Source organism: Rattus norvegicus, chromosome 1 (assembly GCF_021556685.1).
Source record: "Rattus norvegicus strain SHRSP/BbbUtx chromosome 1, alternate assembly SHRSP_T2T, whole genome shotgun sequence".
Lineage (NCBI taxonomy): Eukaryota > Metazoa > Chordata > Mammalia > Rodentia > Muridae > Rattus > Rattus norvegicus.
In genome coordinates this window covers 95,786,974-95,805,084 of record NC_141534.1, presented here as the reverse complement: position 1 = coordinate 95,805,084, position 18,111 = coordinate 95,786,974, and the positions used below count along the sequence as shown (strand labels likewise).

General features: G+C 51.9%; 1 protein-coding gene across 3 annotated transcripts; it reads right to left on the bottom strand.

Moving 5' to 3' along the window:
* Positions 1-9,159: 9,159 nt before the first annotated feature.
* Positions 9,160-13,301, bottom strand: Ppp1r14a (protein phosphatase 1, regulatory (inhibitor) subunit 14A). 3 transcript variants are annotated; one of them, XM_087567785.1, is made up of 4 exons: positions 13,074-13,301; positions 10,998-11,078; positions 10,513-10,545; positions 9,160-10,021 (listed from the first exon to the last, which is right to left on the bottom strand). In XM_087567785.1, the coding sequence occupies exons 1-4, from the start codon at positions 13,272-13,274 to the stop codon at positions 10,007-10,009; spliced, it is 330 nt and encodes a 109-aa protein (XP_087423911.1). In that variant the 5' UTR covers positions 13,275-13,301; the 3' UTR covers positions 9,160-10,006. The 3 variants fall into 3 exon arrangements, with proteins under 3 accessions (XP_087423911.1, NP_569087.1, XP_087423970.1); NM_130403.2 differs by having other exon boundaries at positions 9,160-9,360; positions 13,074-13,296; XM_087567844.1 differs by lacking the exon at positions 10,513-10,545 and having other exon boundaries at positions 9,270-9,379; positions 10,994-11,078.
* Between the last annotated feature and the right edge of the window lie 4,810 nt (positions 13,302-18,111).

The following is an 18,111-nucleotide window of genomic DNA, read 5'->3' as shown; positions in this document are numbered from 1 at the left end:
CCTCAAACTCCATCTGTCTCTGTCCTCAACCCAAGTGCTAGCATTAAAGTTATCTTAAACCCTTGGTCATTTCTCTTCAATCGGGAACCGAAAGGACTGGCCACTAGAGGGCAGTATGGCTCAGTCTTTGTCCTGTAGAGCCGGTTCCTGTGTTTCGGGATGGAGAAGCCACATCCCAAATCTTGGGGGCTGCCAAGGAGATGCAGACTTAGTTCTGAACCTCTGACCCTATTTGAGGCCTAGGCACCAGGTCTGCTCCCCACTCCCACACCCCCACACCCGGTATCACAGGCTCCCGGGCACAGCTAGGCACGGTGGTAACTACCTGTGAGGTAGAGGCTGAGGATAAAAAGCTTCAGCCTGCTTCCTGTTTTTTGCATCAGTAAACCTAGGCCTTGGGAGGTGGAGATCGGAGGCGCAGGAGTTCTCCATCATCCTTGACCGACGCTGAGGGAGCCGAGAAAGCTTTGAATGAGTGTGTGTTCTTTGACATAGGTACGGCCATATTCAGGTCCCCAATGCCTCATACTCAGGGCAGTGGCTTCCCCACGGTGAAGGATAACAAAAATACCCACAGCAGCTTCTAGGCTTCCCCCAGGCTGATGACTGCAGTGCAGGCCTGGAGACAGCTCCCCTACAGAGAACTCCCACAGACAGACGGGCTGAGCCACCCCCACCTTTTTGCTGAGGTTCTGAGTTGTAAAGGTCCCTTCCACCAAAACGAGCATAGTCAACTTGATCCCAGCTTTTCTGAATGTGTCTAATGTCTGTCCTTCCTCATTCTCTCACTGCCCGTCTGGCCAACACTCGACACCAGGACGTAGCAACATAGCAATTTGGAGACCAGACTAAGCTACCAAAAAACCCTCACCACCCCACTTCCCCCCGGCAAAAGTTATTTGCCCATTCACATCTGCAAACTCTAGCTGCTTCCTTGTGACCAGGGTCTAGTGTTATTCTGCCTGCCCTGCAAAATGGACAGCCTTTATACGTAAGAGAGCTAGTCTTGGGAATGACAAGATGGCTTGGATCTGTGGCTGGTGCAACTGGAGACACTGAGGTGGGATCCCCTGAGCTAGGGCAGCCTGGGCTGGGAGTCCATGTGAGAGAGGCCACGTTGTCCAACCTCTGGTGTGTCCAGGGGATGGTCTGGAGGCCATGGGCAGCTAAGAGAGACAACTGGGAGTTGGGACTGCTTGACATGCAGAGGGGAAGTCGGAACTGACAAGGCAAACAGATCTAGAAAGGAGAGTGGTGACCTGGGAGGGCAGTCAATAGGTGGAGAGACAGAGGTAACCAACAGGAGGACCGAAAGGGACATCAGAGTGTTCCTGAGTGTCTGAAGGAAAGGGGAAGAAACCCTGAGCACGGCGTGGTGGTGGAGCGCCGGCCTGCTGAGTCTTTTCTGATGTGACTGTAGTCTAGTGTCCCCAGAAGGAAACCCAAGCCTGTGGCTGGAAGAGTGGAAGGCAGAACTGTGTGTTTCCTTTTGGCAAACTGCAGCAGAGAAATGGAGCTGCGGATAACCCCAGCATGGAGGGAGAGTGGAGGAGGGATGCTGAGGCAGGGGATTTCAGGCTAGATGCCAGCCTGGGGCCAGGTCTCGAGGTAAACAAGAGACAGGCATGATGACACACACCCGCAACACCAGCACAAAGACTGTCGGGGCAGTGGTGGAACAAGGCAGGTGGACCACTGTGAGTTTGAGGCCAGCCTGGTCTACAGAGTGAGTTCAGGACAGCCAGGGCTACACAGAGAAACCCTGTTTTTAAAAAAAAAGAGAGAGAAAGAGAGAAAAGACCTGCTCTGACTGTGGCACTCTGACCAACTTGGCCAGAGCTTTAAGTTGGTCCATCCCAACATTTGATCCATCTATGAGCTGCTGAAGCACATGGAGAATCAGATTCTGGTTCCTGCAGGACCAGATTGCCGTCAAAGATGAAAACCAGAAGCATGGTTGTGGTTGAAGGTGGCTGTGATGTCTAGTACCTGCCTCGGGACTTCAGTGCAGTTTGGGGAAGCCTGAGACAACCCATGACATGGAGGCTCTGAAGGGAGACAGTGGAGGAGGCTGTCGACATCGAAAGCAGGAAGGTTCGTGGTACCGATCCCACACCGGGAAGCCCTGACTAGCCCGGAGATCACCCTGAGTCTAGGCCACAGCAGGATATCCAGTAAGAGTCTTGGGATGGTTCCTGGTGCTTCAGAAACCTTGAGCCAGACCGATGACTGACGGCAATGAATATTTGCATTTAAGCTGTCTGGGGAGGACAAACATGTGTGTCTCCGTGCGTGTTTTATACCGTGGGAGGCACTGCAGTTAGCAGTGCCACTTAAATGGATACTTGGAGGAGAGGTGGGAAAGATGGAGAAAGTGTGTGGTGCGCGGTGGAAAGAGGTGGAACTAGAGAAGCCACTGTGGTGAGGGGCTGGGAGAAGGATACAATGAATCCATCAGGGAGCCGAGCAGGGTCAGCTGAGCAGGGTGGCGTGCAGCAGCCTGGAGCTAGCATAGGCTCTGCCTATGAGCCACCCGACCTCCCTGTCTCTTGCTGCCCCCAGAGGCCATATTGGTATCCACGATCCGTGCTACAGCTGAGAGAAGGGCTGGCAGCCAAGGTCCCTACTGCCACCCCAGTCAGGGTTGATGTGCAAAGTCCCTGTAGATGTGTGTGGCCTGTCCTGCTGCACAGATACCATTGTGGCCCTTGGTGGCAGCTCAGGCCACTGACATGGTCTGTTCATAGCCCGTGTTGCCACTGAAGGCCACAGGGATGCCCTGTGGTCCATGCTGCTTCCTGAAGCCATATTGATATCCATGGGTCATATTGCTGCCACAGACCACGTCGATGGCCTGTGCTACTGCCAAGGGCCACCACGGTGTTCGTGATCTGAGCTGCAGCTGAGGCTTGTGTGGATGTCCGTGGTCTGTGCTCCCACTGGAGGCCTTGTTGAACTCTGTGGGGATGCTGCCACTGCAAGCCATGCTCTCTGGTACTATAGGTGGTTGTGTTGATGATATCCGTGATCCATGTCACCACCAAAAGCCATGGGGATGTCCATGGCCCATGCTGCCATCCGAAGCCATGTTGATGTCCGTGGCCCAGGCTGTTACCAGAAACCATGCAGAAGTCATGGTCCGTGCTGCTGCTGACTGTAAAGTCCAAGGAAGTGTCTTTGCAGCTGTGTGGATGGCTGCAGGCATACAGCTGAGACTGAGAAGCAGGGAAAGCCTCTGGGACAACATCCAAAAAGGAAGCAGTCTAGCCAGGAGGCCCTTGAAGAGAATGCTTAAAACCTGTGATAGGTTCCGGGCGGTGGTGGCACACGCCTTTAGTCCCAGCCCTTAGGAGGCAGAAGCAGGCGGATCTCTGTGAGTTTGAGCCTGGTCTACAGAGGACAGCCATGGATACACAGAGAAACCCTGTTTCGAAAAGCAAAACAAGACAAATCTGTGCTGGGGATGCCTAAGTGCATCGTTTCAGTTGATGGTGTCTGGTGGGGGCGTACATGGGAAGGGCTTGGTGCTCTTTAAGGGGCTGGCCACTGAGTTTGAGACTGCTACAGGGAGCATGTGGGCAACACAAATTGGACTTGAAATTTTTCTTCTTCCTCCTCCTTTTCCTCCTCCTCTTCCTCTTCCTTTTCTTCCTCTTCTTCCTCCTGCTTCTCTTCCTCCTCTTCCTCTTCTTCCTCCTCCCCCTCCTCCTGCTCCTGCTCCTCTTCCTCTGTGTTGGGGGAGGTCATCAGGGTGGAGGGTAAACCTGGGCAGACTGGAAATGAGTGAGTTTGGTGGGGTACAAGATGGAAAATTTCCAAATAATAAAAATATTGTTTTTTTTAAAAAAATAGGCTAAGGCAGGAGGATCACTTCAAGTTCAGAACCAACCTGGTCTACATAGCAAGTTCCAGAACAGCCTACACAGTACAGAGAGTCCCAACACAGCCTGGAGTTTCAGCATGGACACAAAATTCTTCAGTGGATCAATCCGCTGAGAACTTAATAGCCAGGTGAGCTATCAGGAAGAAGCATGTCAGTAGGTCACTGAAGACAGGCCCTCAAAGGACATCTTAGCCTTGGTCTCTTCCCATCTTGCATTGCTTCAGGGACACCAGGAGGAGAAGGGAGTAGCTTCCTCTGGCTCATAAACCTCCTGAAACATGCCCTGTCTCACCTCAGACCCCAAGGACTAGAAAGCAGAGCTGGCTGGGCTTTACATGAAATGTTGGAAACTGAGTCAAAATAAATCTTTTCTTTCTTTCTTTCTTTCTTTCTTTCTTTCTCTCATTCTTTCCTTCCTTCCTTCTTTCTTTCTTTCCTTCCTTCCTTCTTTCCTTCCTTCCTTTTCTTTTCTTTTCTTTCTTTTTCTGTGCCAAAAGTCAAACCCAGGATTGGGACATCTCTAGCATTTGTTTTTCTGTCTCTTGCTATATCTCAGGGCGGCTTTGAACTTGAGCTCTTGTCTCAGCCTCCAGAGCTCTGGGATTGGCCCACACCTACTTTGGAATATAGCTTTAAAACTAACTCAAGCAGACAGGCAAGGTGCTGCGTGTGTCAGCACTCTCAGCATCTCGGGAGGCGGATGCAGGAGAATCAGGAGCTCAGGGTCATCCTCTGCTAAATAGGAATTTTTAGGTCAGCCTAGGCAACATGGGACCCAGACAAGACAAAAGATAGCCTGATGGATGGGGAGGGAGGGTGGGTGAGTGCGAGGGAAAGACTCAAATAGCCAGGGGAAGACACTGGGAGACTTCAGGTCTGGATAGGCTGCAGTTAGTAAATATAACCACTAGGGGGCACTAATAGCAAGCAACTTCTAACAGACCGGCGCTGTTGGAGCCAGGAGCGCAACGAGCTCAATTAAACTCATGCGTCTTTTGATGGCATCTTAAATTCTTTGGAAGAAATTTAATCAGGTTAACTCTGACAACAGGTGTTCCTTGGCAGTGCTGACAGAGGATTTGGGACTCAGAAAAGCAGGGTGGCGGGGCCTGTGGGAAAGAAGCCAGGAGGTGCGGATGCCGCCAGTAGAGATAAAGAAATATTATTTTAAAAATATTTTTAGGGATTGGGGATTTAGCTCAGTGGTAGAGCGCTTGCCTAGCAAGCGCAAGGCCCTGGGTTCGATCCCCAGCTCCGAAAAAAAAAGAAAGAAAAAAAATATTTTTAAGGGCTGGAGAGATGGCTCAGTGGTTAAGAGCACTGACTGCTCTTCCAGAGGTCCTGACTTCAATTCCCAGCAACCACACGGTGGCTCACAACCATCTGTAATGGGATCTGATGCCCTCTTCTGGTGTGTCTGAGGACAGAGACAGTGTGCTCATACACATAAAATAAATTAATTAATTAAAAATATTTTTTAAAAAATATTTATGTTGGGGCTAGAGAGAGATATGGTCCAGATATTAAAAATCCTGGGGCTGGAGAGATGGCTCAGCCGTTAAAGGCTAGGCTCACAACCAAAAAAAAATATAAAAATCCTGGCCTAGGTTGCATTCCCAGCACCCACGTGGGGCTCATAACCATGTATAACTTCAGGTCTAGGAAACTGAAACCCTCTTCTGAGCTCCTTGGTCACCAGGCACACACGTGCTGCCCACATACATGTGGGCAAAACATTCGGGCACACGAACAAACATTTCAAAAAGGCAGATCCAGGGGTTGCGGATTTAGCTCAGTGGTAGAGCAATTGCCTAGCAAGCGCAAGGCCCTGGGTTCGGTCCCCAGCTCCAGGGGGAAAAAAAAAAAAAGGCAGATCCACCTGGGTGGTGGTGGCATACGCCTTTCATCCCAGCACTCAGGAGGCAGAGCAGGCAGATCTCTAAGTATAAAGCTACCCTGGTCTAAACAGTGAGTTCCAGGACAGGTCTACACCGAGAAACCCGATCTTAAAAAAAAAAAAAAAAGACCGATCCTCAGACTGAGAACAAAAGAAAGAATGAAAGACTGACTAATAGGAAAAGTACCCACACTTGACTTTTTGAAGCAAAAAAAAAAATTATTTGGGAGAGGGCACGTGTGGAGATCAGAGGACGACGGCAGAGAGGCTCTCCCTTCCCACCACGTGGGTCCTGAGGATGGAGCTTTTTGTCATAGTCAATGGCAGATGTCACTGAGCCAATTCAACAGCTGCGGAAATGGATTTTTATCCAAGTGGGGGTAAGACGACTTTGGAGGAAAGGGGAACAGGGTGGGCAGAGAATGTTAGAGGACTCTGAGAAAACTCATCATTTGTCTGCCGGGTAGGGGGCGGAGGGTCCCCAGGGAGGCAAGTGGCACAGCGAGATAGGGTGGTGAGTTGGGTCACTAGTCACCGTCAGGGACAGCACACCACCCGCACGTGACGCAGAGCATCTGGGGGGGGCTGTCCCCCCTTCCCACCGAGACCGCGTTCATCCTGCGTGCACACCTTGTCTCTTCGGAAACCTCACAGCCCTCGGAAGCAGGCACCGCTCTAATCACCTTTATTTACAGACAGAGGCATGGAAGCTCATGAAGGTGACAGGACTTCTCAAGACATAGTGGGTGAGGGTTTTGCTTGCACTGCACGTGTGGTACTTGGCGCTCACAGAGGCCAGAGAACAGTGGAGTTACAAATGGCTGAGCGCTGCCATGTGGGTGCTGAGAATTGAACTGGGGTCCTCTAAAGAGCAGCCAATTCTCTTAGCTTCTGAGCCATCTCTCCACTGCCCCTCCTCCTTTTGGGAAGGGATATTTTCTTTTTTTTTTGTTTTGTTTTGTTTTATTCTTTTAAAGGTTTATTTATATATTTTCATCTATATGAGTACACTGGGTTTCTCTGTGTAGCTTGCGGTCCTGGAACTCAGTCTGTAGACCAAGCTGGCCTCAAACTCAGAGATCTGCCTGCCCCTGACTCCTGAGTGCTGGGAATAAAGGTGTGCACCACCACTGCCCAGCATTTTTTGAGAGACTGTCTCACTACTTAGCCATAGCTAGCCTCAAACTCCCTACGTAGACCAGGATGGCCTTGAATTTCTGCATGAGGTGCACATGTGAAGGGGGTCTGAGGACCAACCTGTAGGAGCTGGTTCTTTTCTTCCATCAAGTGGGTCCCAGAGCCTGAGTTGAAGACCTCGGGCTTGGCAGCCAGCTCCTTTTGCAGCTGCCTCTTTGTTTGTTCTTTACTATTTGAGAAAAGACCAGGCTATGTAACCCATCCTGGAAGTCAGTCTTCCTGCCTCTGCCCCAATGCCAGGACTGCAGAACACTGCCCCGCTTAGGTTTTTGTACATAGCGTTTCTCTCTGTAGCCCTGGCTGTTCTGGAGCTATGTAGACCAGGCTGGCCTTGAACTCAGATCTGCTTGCCTCTGTCTCCTGAGTGCTGGTGTCAAAGGGGTGTGCTGGCACTGCCTGGCTCTCAGTTTAGGCTTTTAACCACAGAGGCACGCAGCTTCTTGGTGCTTTTGCTATGACCTCACATGTATATATTTGCAGTGCCTTTTCACGGGATCATCTCCCAGAACTGTTCAGCACAGTCACCAACACCCTAGTAAGAATTAGATGGGGGATGGGAAGGTAGGGCTGGAGAGATGGCTCAGTGGTTAGAGCACTGGCTGCTCTTCCAGAGGTCCTGAGTTCAAATCCCAGCACCCACATGGTGGCTCACAACCATCTGTAATGATATCTGATGCCCTCTTCTGGTGTGTCTGAAGACAGCGACAGTGTACTCACATACATGAATCTTAAAATAAAGAACATTTAGCCAATCTTCTTCCAGAACTAAAAATGACCCGGTGATAAGGCTCCCATAGTCAAACAGTAAAGAGCTGAGCCCCGGGGCTCACCGTGTCCCAGCTTTTCAGCAAATGGCACAGGTGATCTGGGCCTCTGAGTCTTCATCTGGGACAACCTTGTGCGTATTTTATAGACAACTGCAGCTCTGACACAGTGAACATCCAGGGCTTGAACTCTGGTTTGTCACCTCCACAACCATGAGGAACCAAAAACAGGTTCTGTGAAAAGGAAGTAGAGAATTCTGTGGCTCAGACAGTGTTCCGGGACAAGAGGCCAGGTGATGGTGATGAGAACCATTCGACACCCACCATCCCTGTCCTTTGCACTGAGGGAGGAGGAGGCTGAGAAGCCCACCTGTGTGGAGACAGCTAGGCCCCCCAGCGGGGCTGGATAGCCAGGAAGAGCTAGATGTTAAACATCCTTACTGGTCCAGGACAGGCGGCTGGGTAGCACGTGGGGTGGGCGGTCTCACTAAGATGGGTGAGTTGTTTCCCTAGACACCGGAACTTTGGGGGTCAGAGCCTCAATCTCACGCGGGCTGTAGTGAATAGCCACTCTCCACTTCTGAGACGTACGGAAGGCCTCAGTAATTCTTCATCAGTAGATTTCCCTGCCTGGCTCTGGGGACACTGTTCATCCTGATCAATAGTTGGTATTATCCCCAAGAGAACCCTAATATCAACTTCTCTGCTTCCACGGAGTTCACGCTGCAGATATGGTTGAAGCAACCTGTGTAAATTCTTGCCTTGATGCTGCTTCCTCCAGGAAGCCCTCCCAGATATTTTTGTCCTGTTGAGGATGGAACCAGTGTCTTGATTATGCTAAGTAGGTGCTCTATTGCTGAGCCACGCCCCTAGTCTCTCACTGGTGGTTTCTAGCAAGCCCTCTATTGTCCCATTGTTCTCCGCGCCTGCCGGAGAAGGGGCAATGGCTCCTCCCATCCCTGGTACCTAAGCCCATTGTGCACTTCTGGACTCTGCCCCTGGCTGAATTGGGCTCTTCTCTCCCACTTCAGTGCCATGTACTGCTGTTCTGCGGCCTCGGCTCCCAGTTACCCCAACCACACTCTCCATAGGGTGGACTAGTGGCCTCATCGCTGTGTGATGCTCTATGGGAAGATGGCGGGGGTCATAGTGGGCCGCGCACATCCCCCGTGGCCCAGGGATCTGGCCCTGGCCTTCCCCAGGAGCTGGGACTGGGTCCATATGGGGGAGGTGGGGACAGGATGCGAGTCTCCAGGACGCCTTAGGGTCAGTAGGGTATGTTCTCAGGCTCTGTGGCCAAGAGGAATGTTTCTCCGTCTGTCAGGGCCAGCTGTGGCTTGGGGACCGAGGGCAGGGGCTGCAGAAGGCCAGGGTAATGGGGGGGGATGAGGGGGAGAGAGGAAAATCCAGACACCAGAGCCAGTTACGGAACCATTAAATACAACTTAGAAACAATCTGGGCTTTGGGGGTGGAGCAGAGGCGGGCGCAGTCACGGTGGAGCAGTGTGAGCCGGGTCCTGGCGGGGGCTCAGGCTGGGGTCATCTGAGGGGCTGGGCTGCGGGAAGCCCGGCTGCTTGTGCAGGCCCCGAAGCTTGGCCAATAGCTCCTGGACGAAGTCCTAGGGACAGAGTGGGATTCTGAGAACAGAGCAGGGGGGAGGCCTCCTACACCCCTAGGCCTGTGTCTCTTTGGGCAACAGTTTATTCAGGGTGGGATCTGGGGCCAAGGGGGGAGGGGTGGGCCCTAAGATAAGCAAGAGAAAGGGGGGAGGGGTGGGCAGAAAGATTGGAGGAGGCTGAAATTACGCCCCTCGTCTGTAGTTGTACCACAGGCAGGAGGATTGCTATGAATTTACACGCTGAGAACCTGTCTCAAGAAAAACGGGAAAGGTGCTGAAAGGTGGCTCAGTGGTTAAGAGCGGTGGCTGCTTTTCCAGAGGATCCAAGTTCAGTTCCCAGCACCCACACGGCAGCTCACAACTGTCTGTAAGTCCAGCTGTAGTGGACCTAAGCCATCTTCTGGCCTCCATGGGCACCAGGCATGTGTGTGGTGCACAGGCAGACATGGGGACAAAACACACAGCCACATAAAATGAAGTAAGGTAGAAATAGGGATGGGGAGACAAAGACCCCGATCTGAGAGAGACTTATAGACAGACACAGGCTCAGAAGGAAGGAGGAGATGTTTCTCAGGCTGGGAAACAGTCCCCAGAGACCAGGTCTGAGCCAGCTCCAGGCAGACTGACAGGCGGTGACGTTTGTCTCTCAGGCATCTAGGAGCTAAGGGTAGAACCATGAATATTTTCCCTTTTAAAGCTGGGAAGGAAGTGGGAGTGGCCGTGTTGCCCAGCTTCAGAACCTGCGGGATGGGGGCCCCTTCAAGAGGTATACAGGGAATCCCAGGACAGTATAGACAGTCAGGGGGGAGAGAGAGGGAGAGAGAGGGTGAGCCCCCCAGACAACCAGCAAGGGACAGGCACCATATGGGCAGAAACAGGAGCCCCATGGGGGATGGGCTCTGAGGCAGCAGCCTGTGGATCCCGGTGACAGATGGGGAGGAGGAGGAGGAGGGAGAGGAAGAGGGGAAGGGGGAAGAAGAGAGGGAGAGGGGGAAGGGAGAGGAGAGGGAGGGGGAGGAGATGGGGATGACAAAGAGCAGGACAGAGACGGGACCCCTAGGCCTGTCCCCACCCATCCTGGCCACGGCCTGCCTCCCCCTCTCTCACCCCCATAAAAGTGAGGGTCCACTCACGGAAAGACCAGAAACTCACCTCTGTGGGATTCAGGCAAGCCTCCAAGAGTCCCTGGGAGCAGGGGCAGAGGAAAAAAAAAAGACAAAGAATCAGTAAATAAATGACACCTATTCCCTCAGAGGCCCTCCCCTTTCCCAAGGGAACAAACAAAAGGCTGCCAGCCCCAAGGTGGACTGGCCAAGTGGCTTCGATCAGGCGCTGAAAGTAACCAGTTCCAGAAGGCCACACCTCTGCAGGGCGGTCAGAGGGAAGGACAGGGCAGCAGGGCAGTCTGATTTTGGCTCCTAGCTTTGGACAAGCTGTGTGACCCTGAGCAAATACTTCAGCCTCTCTAAGTCTAACTTTCCTTGCAGTGGTAAATGTGCCCACTTTATAGTGTTTTGTGGAGGATTTAGTGTCTGGCTTAGGAAGTGTTTAATAAACATGTCATCTTGGGCTGTCCTGTTTAGGGCCCTGTGAGTTGCTGGGCTGGGGGGAGGGGCAACTCTCTCCTTTGCACCTACCCGGATTTTCCGGCATCTTTCCTCCTCACTGTCCAATTCCAGCAGCTCGTCGATGTTGACCTCATCTGGCATGTCTGCCTCCTAAGGCCAGGGAGAGCAAGCCGGTTAGAGCCCATGCCTCCCCTGTGCCCCACCGCACAGCCTTTTGTCCAGGGCTCTGGAGGCGTTTCACCAAGCCGGGACCAGCTGGACCCAGCTGACCGGGCCTGCAGTGATAATGTGGCAGGCAGGGACAGCGCCACTGAGTCAAACATCTGGGTCTGGGGGTGGGGGTGAGGGGAGTGGCAGATGGGCGGGAGGAGGCCCAGGTCCCGGTACCAGCCCGATGCCTGCACCCTTGGCTCAGCCCCGGGGTCCTTGGGGCTGGCTGGCACAGGGCTCTCTCCTTGGCTGCAGTTCCTACTCGGCAAAGCAGGCCCGGTCCAGTCTCGGAATGTCAGATTCTGGGATTCGGGAGGGATTGGCTTCTGCCCTTTCAAGGGAAAGTCTTAGCAGTGGTGTGGGGGAGGGGGGCCAGCTGGGGCGGGCCCCTTCCCATGGGGACAAGAAGGGCTTCTGGGCTTAGGGCCAGTCAAGCCTCCCTGGGCCACATTGCAGGCTGCTGGGTCAGAGAAGTGACCACCTAGGTTCACCATGGCTGGCTAGCAGAAATCGTCTCTGAGGGAAGGCTAAGGCCTCATGGTGGTGGTATAAAAGATATCTGGTTATGTTGTGGACAAGACCCAGATATCCTAGGCCAGAGGCCCCTGGGCCAGAGGCCCCTGGGCCAGAGCCTCTACTTTCCCAGTCTAAAGTCCTGCTGTCCAACTGGGAAGTGAAGGTGTTGCCCTGTGTGGGAGATGGGACCTCTGGCATCTAAGTGTGCCTGGCCTACTTGACCTGAGTGTACCCAGTGCAGCTGCCTCTCTCCAGTGTGGCTATCTCATGTCAGACATGGCAAGCTGTAGGGACCATCTTTATCTTTTTTTTTTTTTTTTAAATAGGGTCTTTCTATGTAGCCCTGGATGACCTGGAACTCACTCTGTAGACCTGGCTAGCTTCGAACTCACAGAGATCTGTCTGCCTCGGCCTCCCCGGTGCTGGGTCTAAAAGGTGTGAGGTACGTCACCGTACCACGTTTGCTTTGGGTTTTTCAGACAGGGTCTCCTTATCCAAGGTTGTCCTTGAACCCCTAACCCTTCAGCCTTTACCTCCCAAGTGCTGACATCACAAGCATTCTTGGCCCAGCTCTTGGTTTCTAACACTCTGTGTTCCTGGGACACTTTTACCAGTTCCGTGTGTAATTTCCACAGATGTGTGTGTGTGTATGTGTGTGTGTGTGTGTGTGTGTGGTGTGTGGAGTTGTGACATCTGCCCTTCAGTTTGTAGGCAGTGAGACTTTTTTTTTTTTTTTTTTTGACAGCAGATAATGGCCCTATGTAACTTGAGTCACTTTGTGTCCCCAGATAGTATTGGAGCTCGGAGCACTGCGGCTGAAACCGATGCGTATCTGTGCAGCTGCATCTCCTCACTTGGCGCCGAGGTGATTGTGCTGTGCGTGCGTTATTGTGCCTATGCCAGGCCATGCTGTCCCTTAAATTAATCCACTTGTATTCCTGTGAGTTTGTGTGCGGCTCACTTTGGTGCTGTGTCTGTGAGTGGCTGTGACTTCCGTCATCTGTGTATACTGTTGCTTCCTCTGCTGAGAGTCTCTGCTGTCCTATCTCCCTTGCCACCCCATGTCTATGTTTGGCTTAAGGACATCCCCGTCCCTATCCGTTCTCTCAATATGTTGTCTCTACCCCCCCCCGCCCCCTCCTTCTTTCTCATCTCATCTCCAGACCTTCCTTCCCAGTTGTCTGGGTTGTCTGGACACACACACGTCTGGGGACCCTGAGTGCATGTCTGGGTGTCCACAAGCTGGATGCCTCTAAGCATAGACCAGAGCCTTGGGGCATGAATCCTCCTAGCAAAGGCCGCTGTCGGTGCACCAGTGAGCATGTACTAGGGTCACCAAGGTCGCAGGGTCGCAGGTCGCAGGGTCTGCAGGGTCTCAGGCTACCTCCGTTCCCCAATCCCGGCCCCTCTGGGTCTCACCCTGCCGCGGTACAGCTCTTCCAAGCGTCCGTCGATCCACTTCTCCACGTCCAGTCGCCGCTGCAGCTCTCGCCGGTCGTATTTGACGGTGACTCGCGCGTGCCGCTTCTGCAGCCCACTAGGGCTGCCCCCCGGGCCGCGGGCACGCGAAGGGGACTGCAGCTTGCTCAGCACGCGCTTGCCCAGCCGCTGCGCTGCCATCACGCCGCCGTCCGCTGTCTGCACTTTACGCTCTGTCTTGCGCTTGGGTCTCTAACGGGCCGGGGTGGGGCGGGGCCACCGGGGGCGGGGGCTCGTGTTCTGGGACCCGCCCCACTCCGACCAGCGGGCCTCAGTTTCCCTTCCTACAGAGACGTGCAGGCTAATGTGCAGGCTTCGACCTCTGGGTCCTGCGGGGATACAGATGGGGTGGGGGCCCATCTCAGAGGGCTCCGGGGCGCTCAACTCAGGGCGGGGTCCCGGGACACGCTCTGGGGTCGGCCCTGTTACGCCCTCTGGCGGTAGCGAAGGGTGTTGCGGGGGCGCCGGGGCTTAGCTGTACAGGACGGGGGTGGGGGTGGGGGTGGGGTGGGGTAACCCCTGAAGTTTCTCTTTTTCAGAGAAATTTATTAGCCACGCCTGGCCTTGAACTCTTAAACCTCCTGCCTCCACTTCCTAAGTGACGCGATTCCAAACCTGAGGAACAACTTTTTCTCTTTCTTTCTTTCTTTCATTCTTTCTTTCGTTCTTTCCGTGTTTCTTTTTCGACTAGAAGGTGATCGGAACAGACTCGAGGACCTCAGGGATGCTAAGCAAGTACTTGAATCATCATTTAGTTTACCCCACTCACTCATTCACGCACTTATCCACCCATCTATCCGTCCATTTATTCACTTGTTCCAGTGCACAGTGTTTACTGAGTGGTGTCAACAGCATTTAACTCTGGCACTTAGGAGGTGGAGGCAGGAGATTCAGGGATTCAAGGTGAGGACAGGATACAGAGTGAGTTTCAGACTTCAGGACAAGCTGAGCTGTGGACCTGCCACAGACAGACAGACAGACAGACAGACAGACAGACAGCCTGGGCGAGTGAGATAGCTCCCTTGGTAAAGAGGCTTGGTGCTAAGCCTAAGGACCTAGCATGATGAATTGAATCTCAACTACTGAGGAGGGGTGGTAAAGACAGTACAAGAGAGGCTGAGGCAGGAGGATAGATGAAAATTCAAGGTACACTTGGGCTACATGCTGAGAATTACCTCAAAAACGGGAGGTGGGGGGAACCTGGAGAGATGGCTCAGCAGTTAAGAGCATCATCTGCACTTGTGGAGGGATCGGATTCAGTTCCCAGCACACACACACACACATACACACACATACACAGACACACACATACACACACATACACACACACACGCACACATACACACACGCACACACACATACACACACATACATACACGCACACACACATACATACACGCACACACAATACACACACGCACACACACATACACACACGCACACACGCACATACACACACATACATACACGCACACACACATACACACATACATACATACACGCACACACACATACATACATATACGCACACACACATACACACATACATACATACATGCACACACATACATACACATACACACACACTCATACACACATACAAATACACACACGCACACACACACATACACACACATACACACACATACATACACGCACATACACACACATACACACACGCACACACACATACACACATACACACACATACATACACGCACACACACATACACACATACATACACGCACACACACATACATACATATACGCACACACACATACACACATACATACATACATGCACACACATACACACACGCACACACACATACACACATACACACACACGCACACACATACACACACATACACACATACACACATACACACACATACACACACACACACACACACACACACACACACGGTGGCTCCCAACCACCTGTAACTCCTGTCCCAGGGAACTGGATACCCTCTTCTGGCCCCCGAGGGCTCCTCAAAAACGCACTCAGCACTGGGGCATGCACCAGCACACGCTAGTCAGCCCCTGCACTAGAAACAAGCGGCAAGCAGCAGCACAAGACAGAGTCTCCCTAGCGCTCGTGCTGTGGCAATGACAGTGAGTGTGGTGAGTACAGTCTATCACATGACAAGGATAAATAGATGGTGATGTTACCAAGGGCGTCAAGGAAAGACTCTGGCTCTCCTAGTCTGAGTAAGATGACTTGCAGAGCCATACTTCACTTATTCTTGAGAGGCTGGGTGAGCTCAAGCCTCACTGGTAGTCTGGTGGCACCAACTCGTGCTTTTCCAAAGACTGTTCCAAAGTCTGTCCCTGAGCTCAGCTCCACACAACAGCACTGGACATGAGGCATGGGGACCTGGGTTAGGACCCCTAGCCCATGTGTTAGCCTGGCACAGGGACAGGAGAGGTAGCTCAGAGGTTAAGAACACTGCCTGCTCTTTCAGGGAACCCAGGTCTTGCTTCCAGAGCCCACAGGGTGGCTCACAACTACCTGTCGTGGCAGTTTCAGAGGAACCAACATTCTCTTCTGACATACAAGGGCACCAGGCACCCACACAGTAGGCACACATACATACGTTCAGGCAAATGCTTCTGCACATAAAAAACAAGAGCTGGGTACAGAGGTGCAATAGTTCTAGAGAATTCAAGACAAGGAGAGCTCCTCCGGCCAACTGGTCTACCAGAATCAGCAAACTGTGAGTTCAATGAGAGACCCAGTCTCAAAATATAAGGTGGAAGTGAATTGAAGAAAACAGCAGATAATGATTTCTGGCCTCTACCTACAAGTCCATGCCCGTGACCACAAATACATAAACAGGAAGCCATTGTTGGAGACACAGACAGACCCTATCTGAACCTAAAGTCATTCTTAGGACATTTTGCACAATTCCAAACAAACCAGTGTTAAAGGGTCCTTCCATCCAAGAGGGTAATATGCTTCAGTTCCACCTCAGAGCCATGTCTCCATCCTTCTCCCCACCTCCTCAGGCTGCTTATTGTCATTATTATCATTATTGTTGTTGTTATCTTAGGACAGGGGGTGTGGAAATGTTATTGAGCCTAAGACTCACTTTATAGAGCAGTGTGGTTCTGGGTGGGAGACACAGGAGACTGCTTACCTAGATCGAGGTTCACTGAGAGATCCGATCTAGAAGGAATAAAGAAGAAAGAGATAAAGCAGGGCTCTCCGAGATCCACTGGGATAAAGGTGTGCACCAGTGCACCTGCAGATTAGAAGTTAAATAAAGAATATACACGGGCTGGAGAGATGGCTCAGCGGTTGAGAGCACTGACTGCTCTTCCAGAGGTCCTGACTTCAAATCCCAGCAACCACATGGTGGCTCACAACCATCTGTAATGGGATCTGTTGCCCTCTTCTGGTGTGTCTGAAGGTAGTGACAGTGTACTCATATACATAAAATAAAATCTTGGGGCTGGGGATTTAGCTCAGTGGTAGAGCGCTTACCTAGGAAGTGCAAGGCCCTGGGTTCGGTCCCCAGCTCTGAAAAAAGAACCAAAAAAAATAAATAAATAAAATCTTAAAAAAAAAAAGAATACACACATATCCATGCGAGCGCTGGCCTAGCATGCAACAAAGGCCTGGGAGCTGGGTTCAGCCCAGCCCAGCTCTACCTACCCCTCTTATGCCTCTACAAAGCCATGCTTTTCCAAAGATGACAGCTAACCTTTCCAAATAGGCCGGTTTTCATGGAGATGATGATGAGCTGGTCTTTAGACAAAAGTAACCAGAAGTAAACAGTGGTTGGGCAAGTTCTCTATAACTCTAACAAAGAAATAATCACACGGTTTGCTCATTTCGGGTGAGTGTGAATGTACAGCCTCGCACTCCAAAACACACCAGAAGAGGGCATCAGATCCCATTACATGGTGGTGAGCCACCATGTGGGTGCTGGGAATTGAACTCAGGACCTCTGGAAGAGCAGTCAGTGCTCTTAACCACTGAGCCATCTCTCCAGCCCTGCAGTTTTTGGTCTCTTGTCTCTTAGCCTTCAGTTATCGAGGCTTGCTTCTCACAGCCCTTTCTTCACCGACAGTTCTTGACTTCTTCTGTTCCAGCTCCGGATCCACCCACCCTCCAGTGTTTAGGTTTGTTGTTTGTTGTTGTTTTTTTTCTCTGTTGTTTAACAGGGTCTCGTGAATCACAGGCTGGCTGGTCTGAGTTTGCTATGCTGGCTATGAACTTGAACTCTTGCTTGGGGTCCTCTGGCTTCCAGCTCCTGAGTAGTGGGATTAACAGGCCTGTGCCAAGAGGGTTGGCTTTGTGTGGTGCTGGGAACCAAACTCTGGACTTCCTGCATGCTAGGTGATCGCTCTAGCAAGTGAATTAATTACACCCCACACCTGGTGGTTTTGTTTTTGCTTTTTGTTTGAGGGTGGGGGTTGATGCTTGTTGTGGGGGTTGGCTGTGAACTACCCTAGTCCTGTTCCCACCTCCAGAGTGCTGGGAGTACAGGCTTGTGTAACTAGACCTACCTTGTTCACAGTAACAAGAATACTACTTTAGGGGCTGGAGAGATGGCTCAGCGGCTAAGAGCACTGACTGCTCTTCTAGAGGTCCTGACTTCAACTCCCAGCAACCACATGGTGGCTCACAACCATCTGTAATGGGATCTGATTCCCTCTTCTGCTGTGTCTGAAGACAGCTACAGTGTACTCACAAAAAATGAAAAAAGAAAAGAGGCCAACTGGGAAAAAAAAAAGAATGCTATTTTTTCTTAAATACATTAATTTGTGTGTGTGTGTGTGTGTGTGTGTGTGTGTGTGTGTGTGTGTGTCTGTATACGTGGGCTGGTAGGCACCACGGTTACAATGTGGAGGTCAGAGAACATCAGGAAGCCCGTTGTTTGATCCGGGAATTGAACTCTGGTCATCAGGTTTGGTGGCAGGTGTATTTTCTAAGCCACTTTGCAAGCCCAAGAGCAGTATTTTCA

Excerpts from the sequence above, each read along its gene's own strand:
- Ppp1r14a (NM_130403.2), bottom strand. The coding sequence starts at position 13,274 with ATGGCAGCGCAGCGGCTGGGCAAGCGCGTGCTGAGCAAGCTGCAGTCC. Across the intron at positions 10,546-10,997 it reads AAAGATGCCGGAAAATCCGG|GGACTCTTGGAGGCTTGCCT; the intron begins GTAGGTGCAAAG and ends CCCTGCTCCCAG. Across the intron at positions 9,361-10,512 it reads CTTGCCTGAATCCCACAGAG|GACTTCGTCCAGGAGCTATT; the intron begins GTGAGTTTCTGG and ends CTCTGTCCCTAG.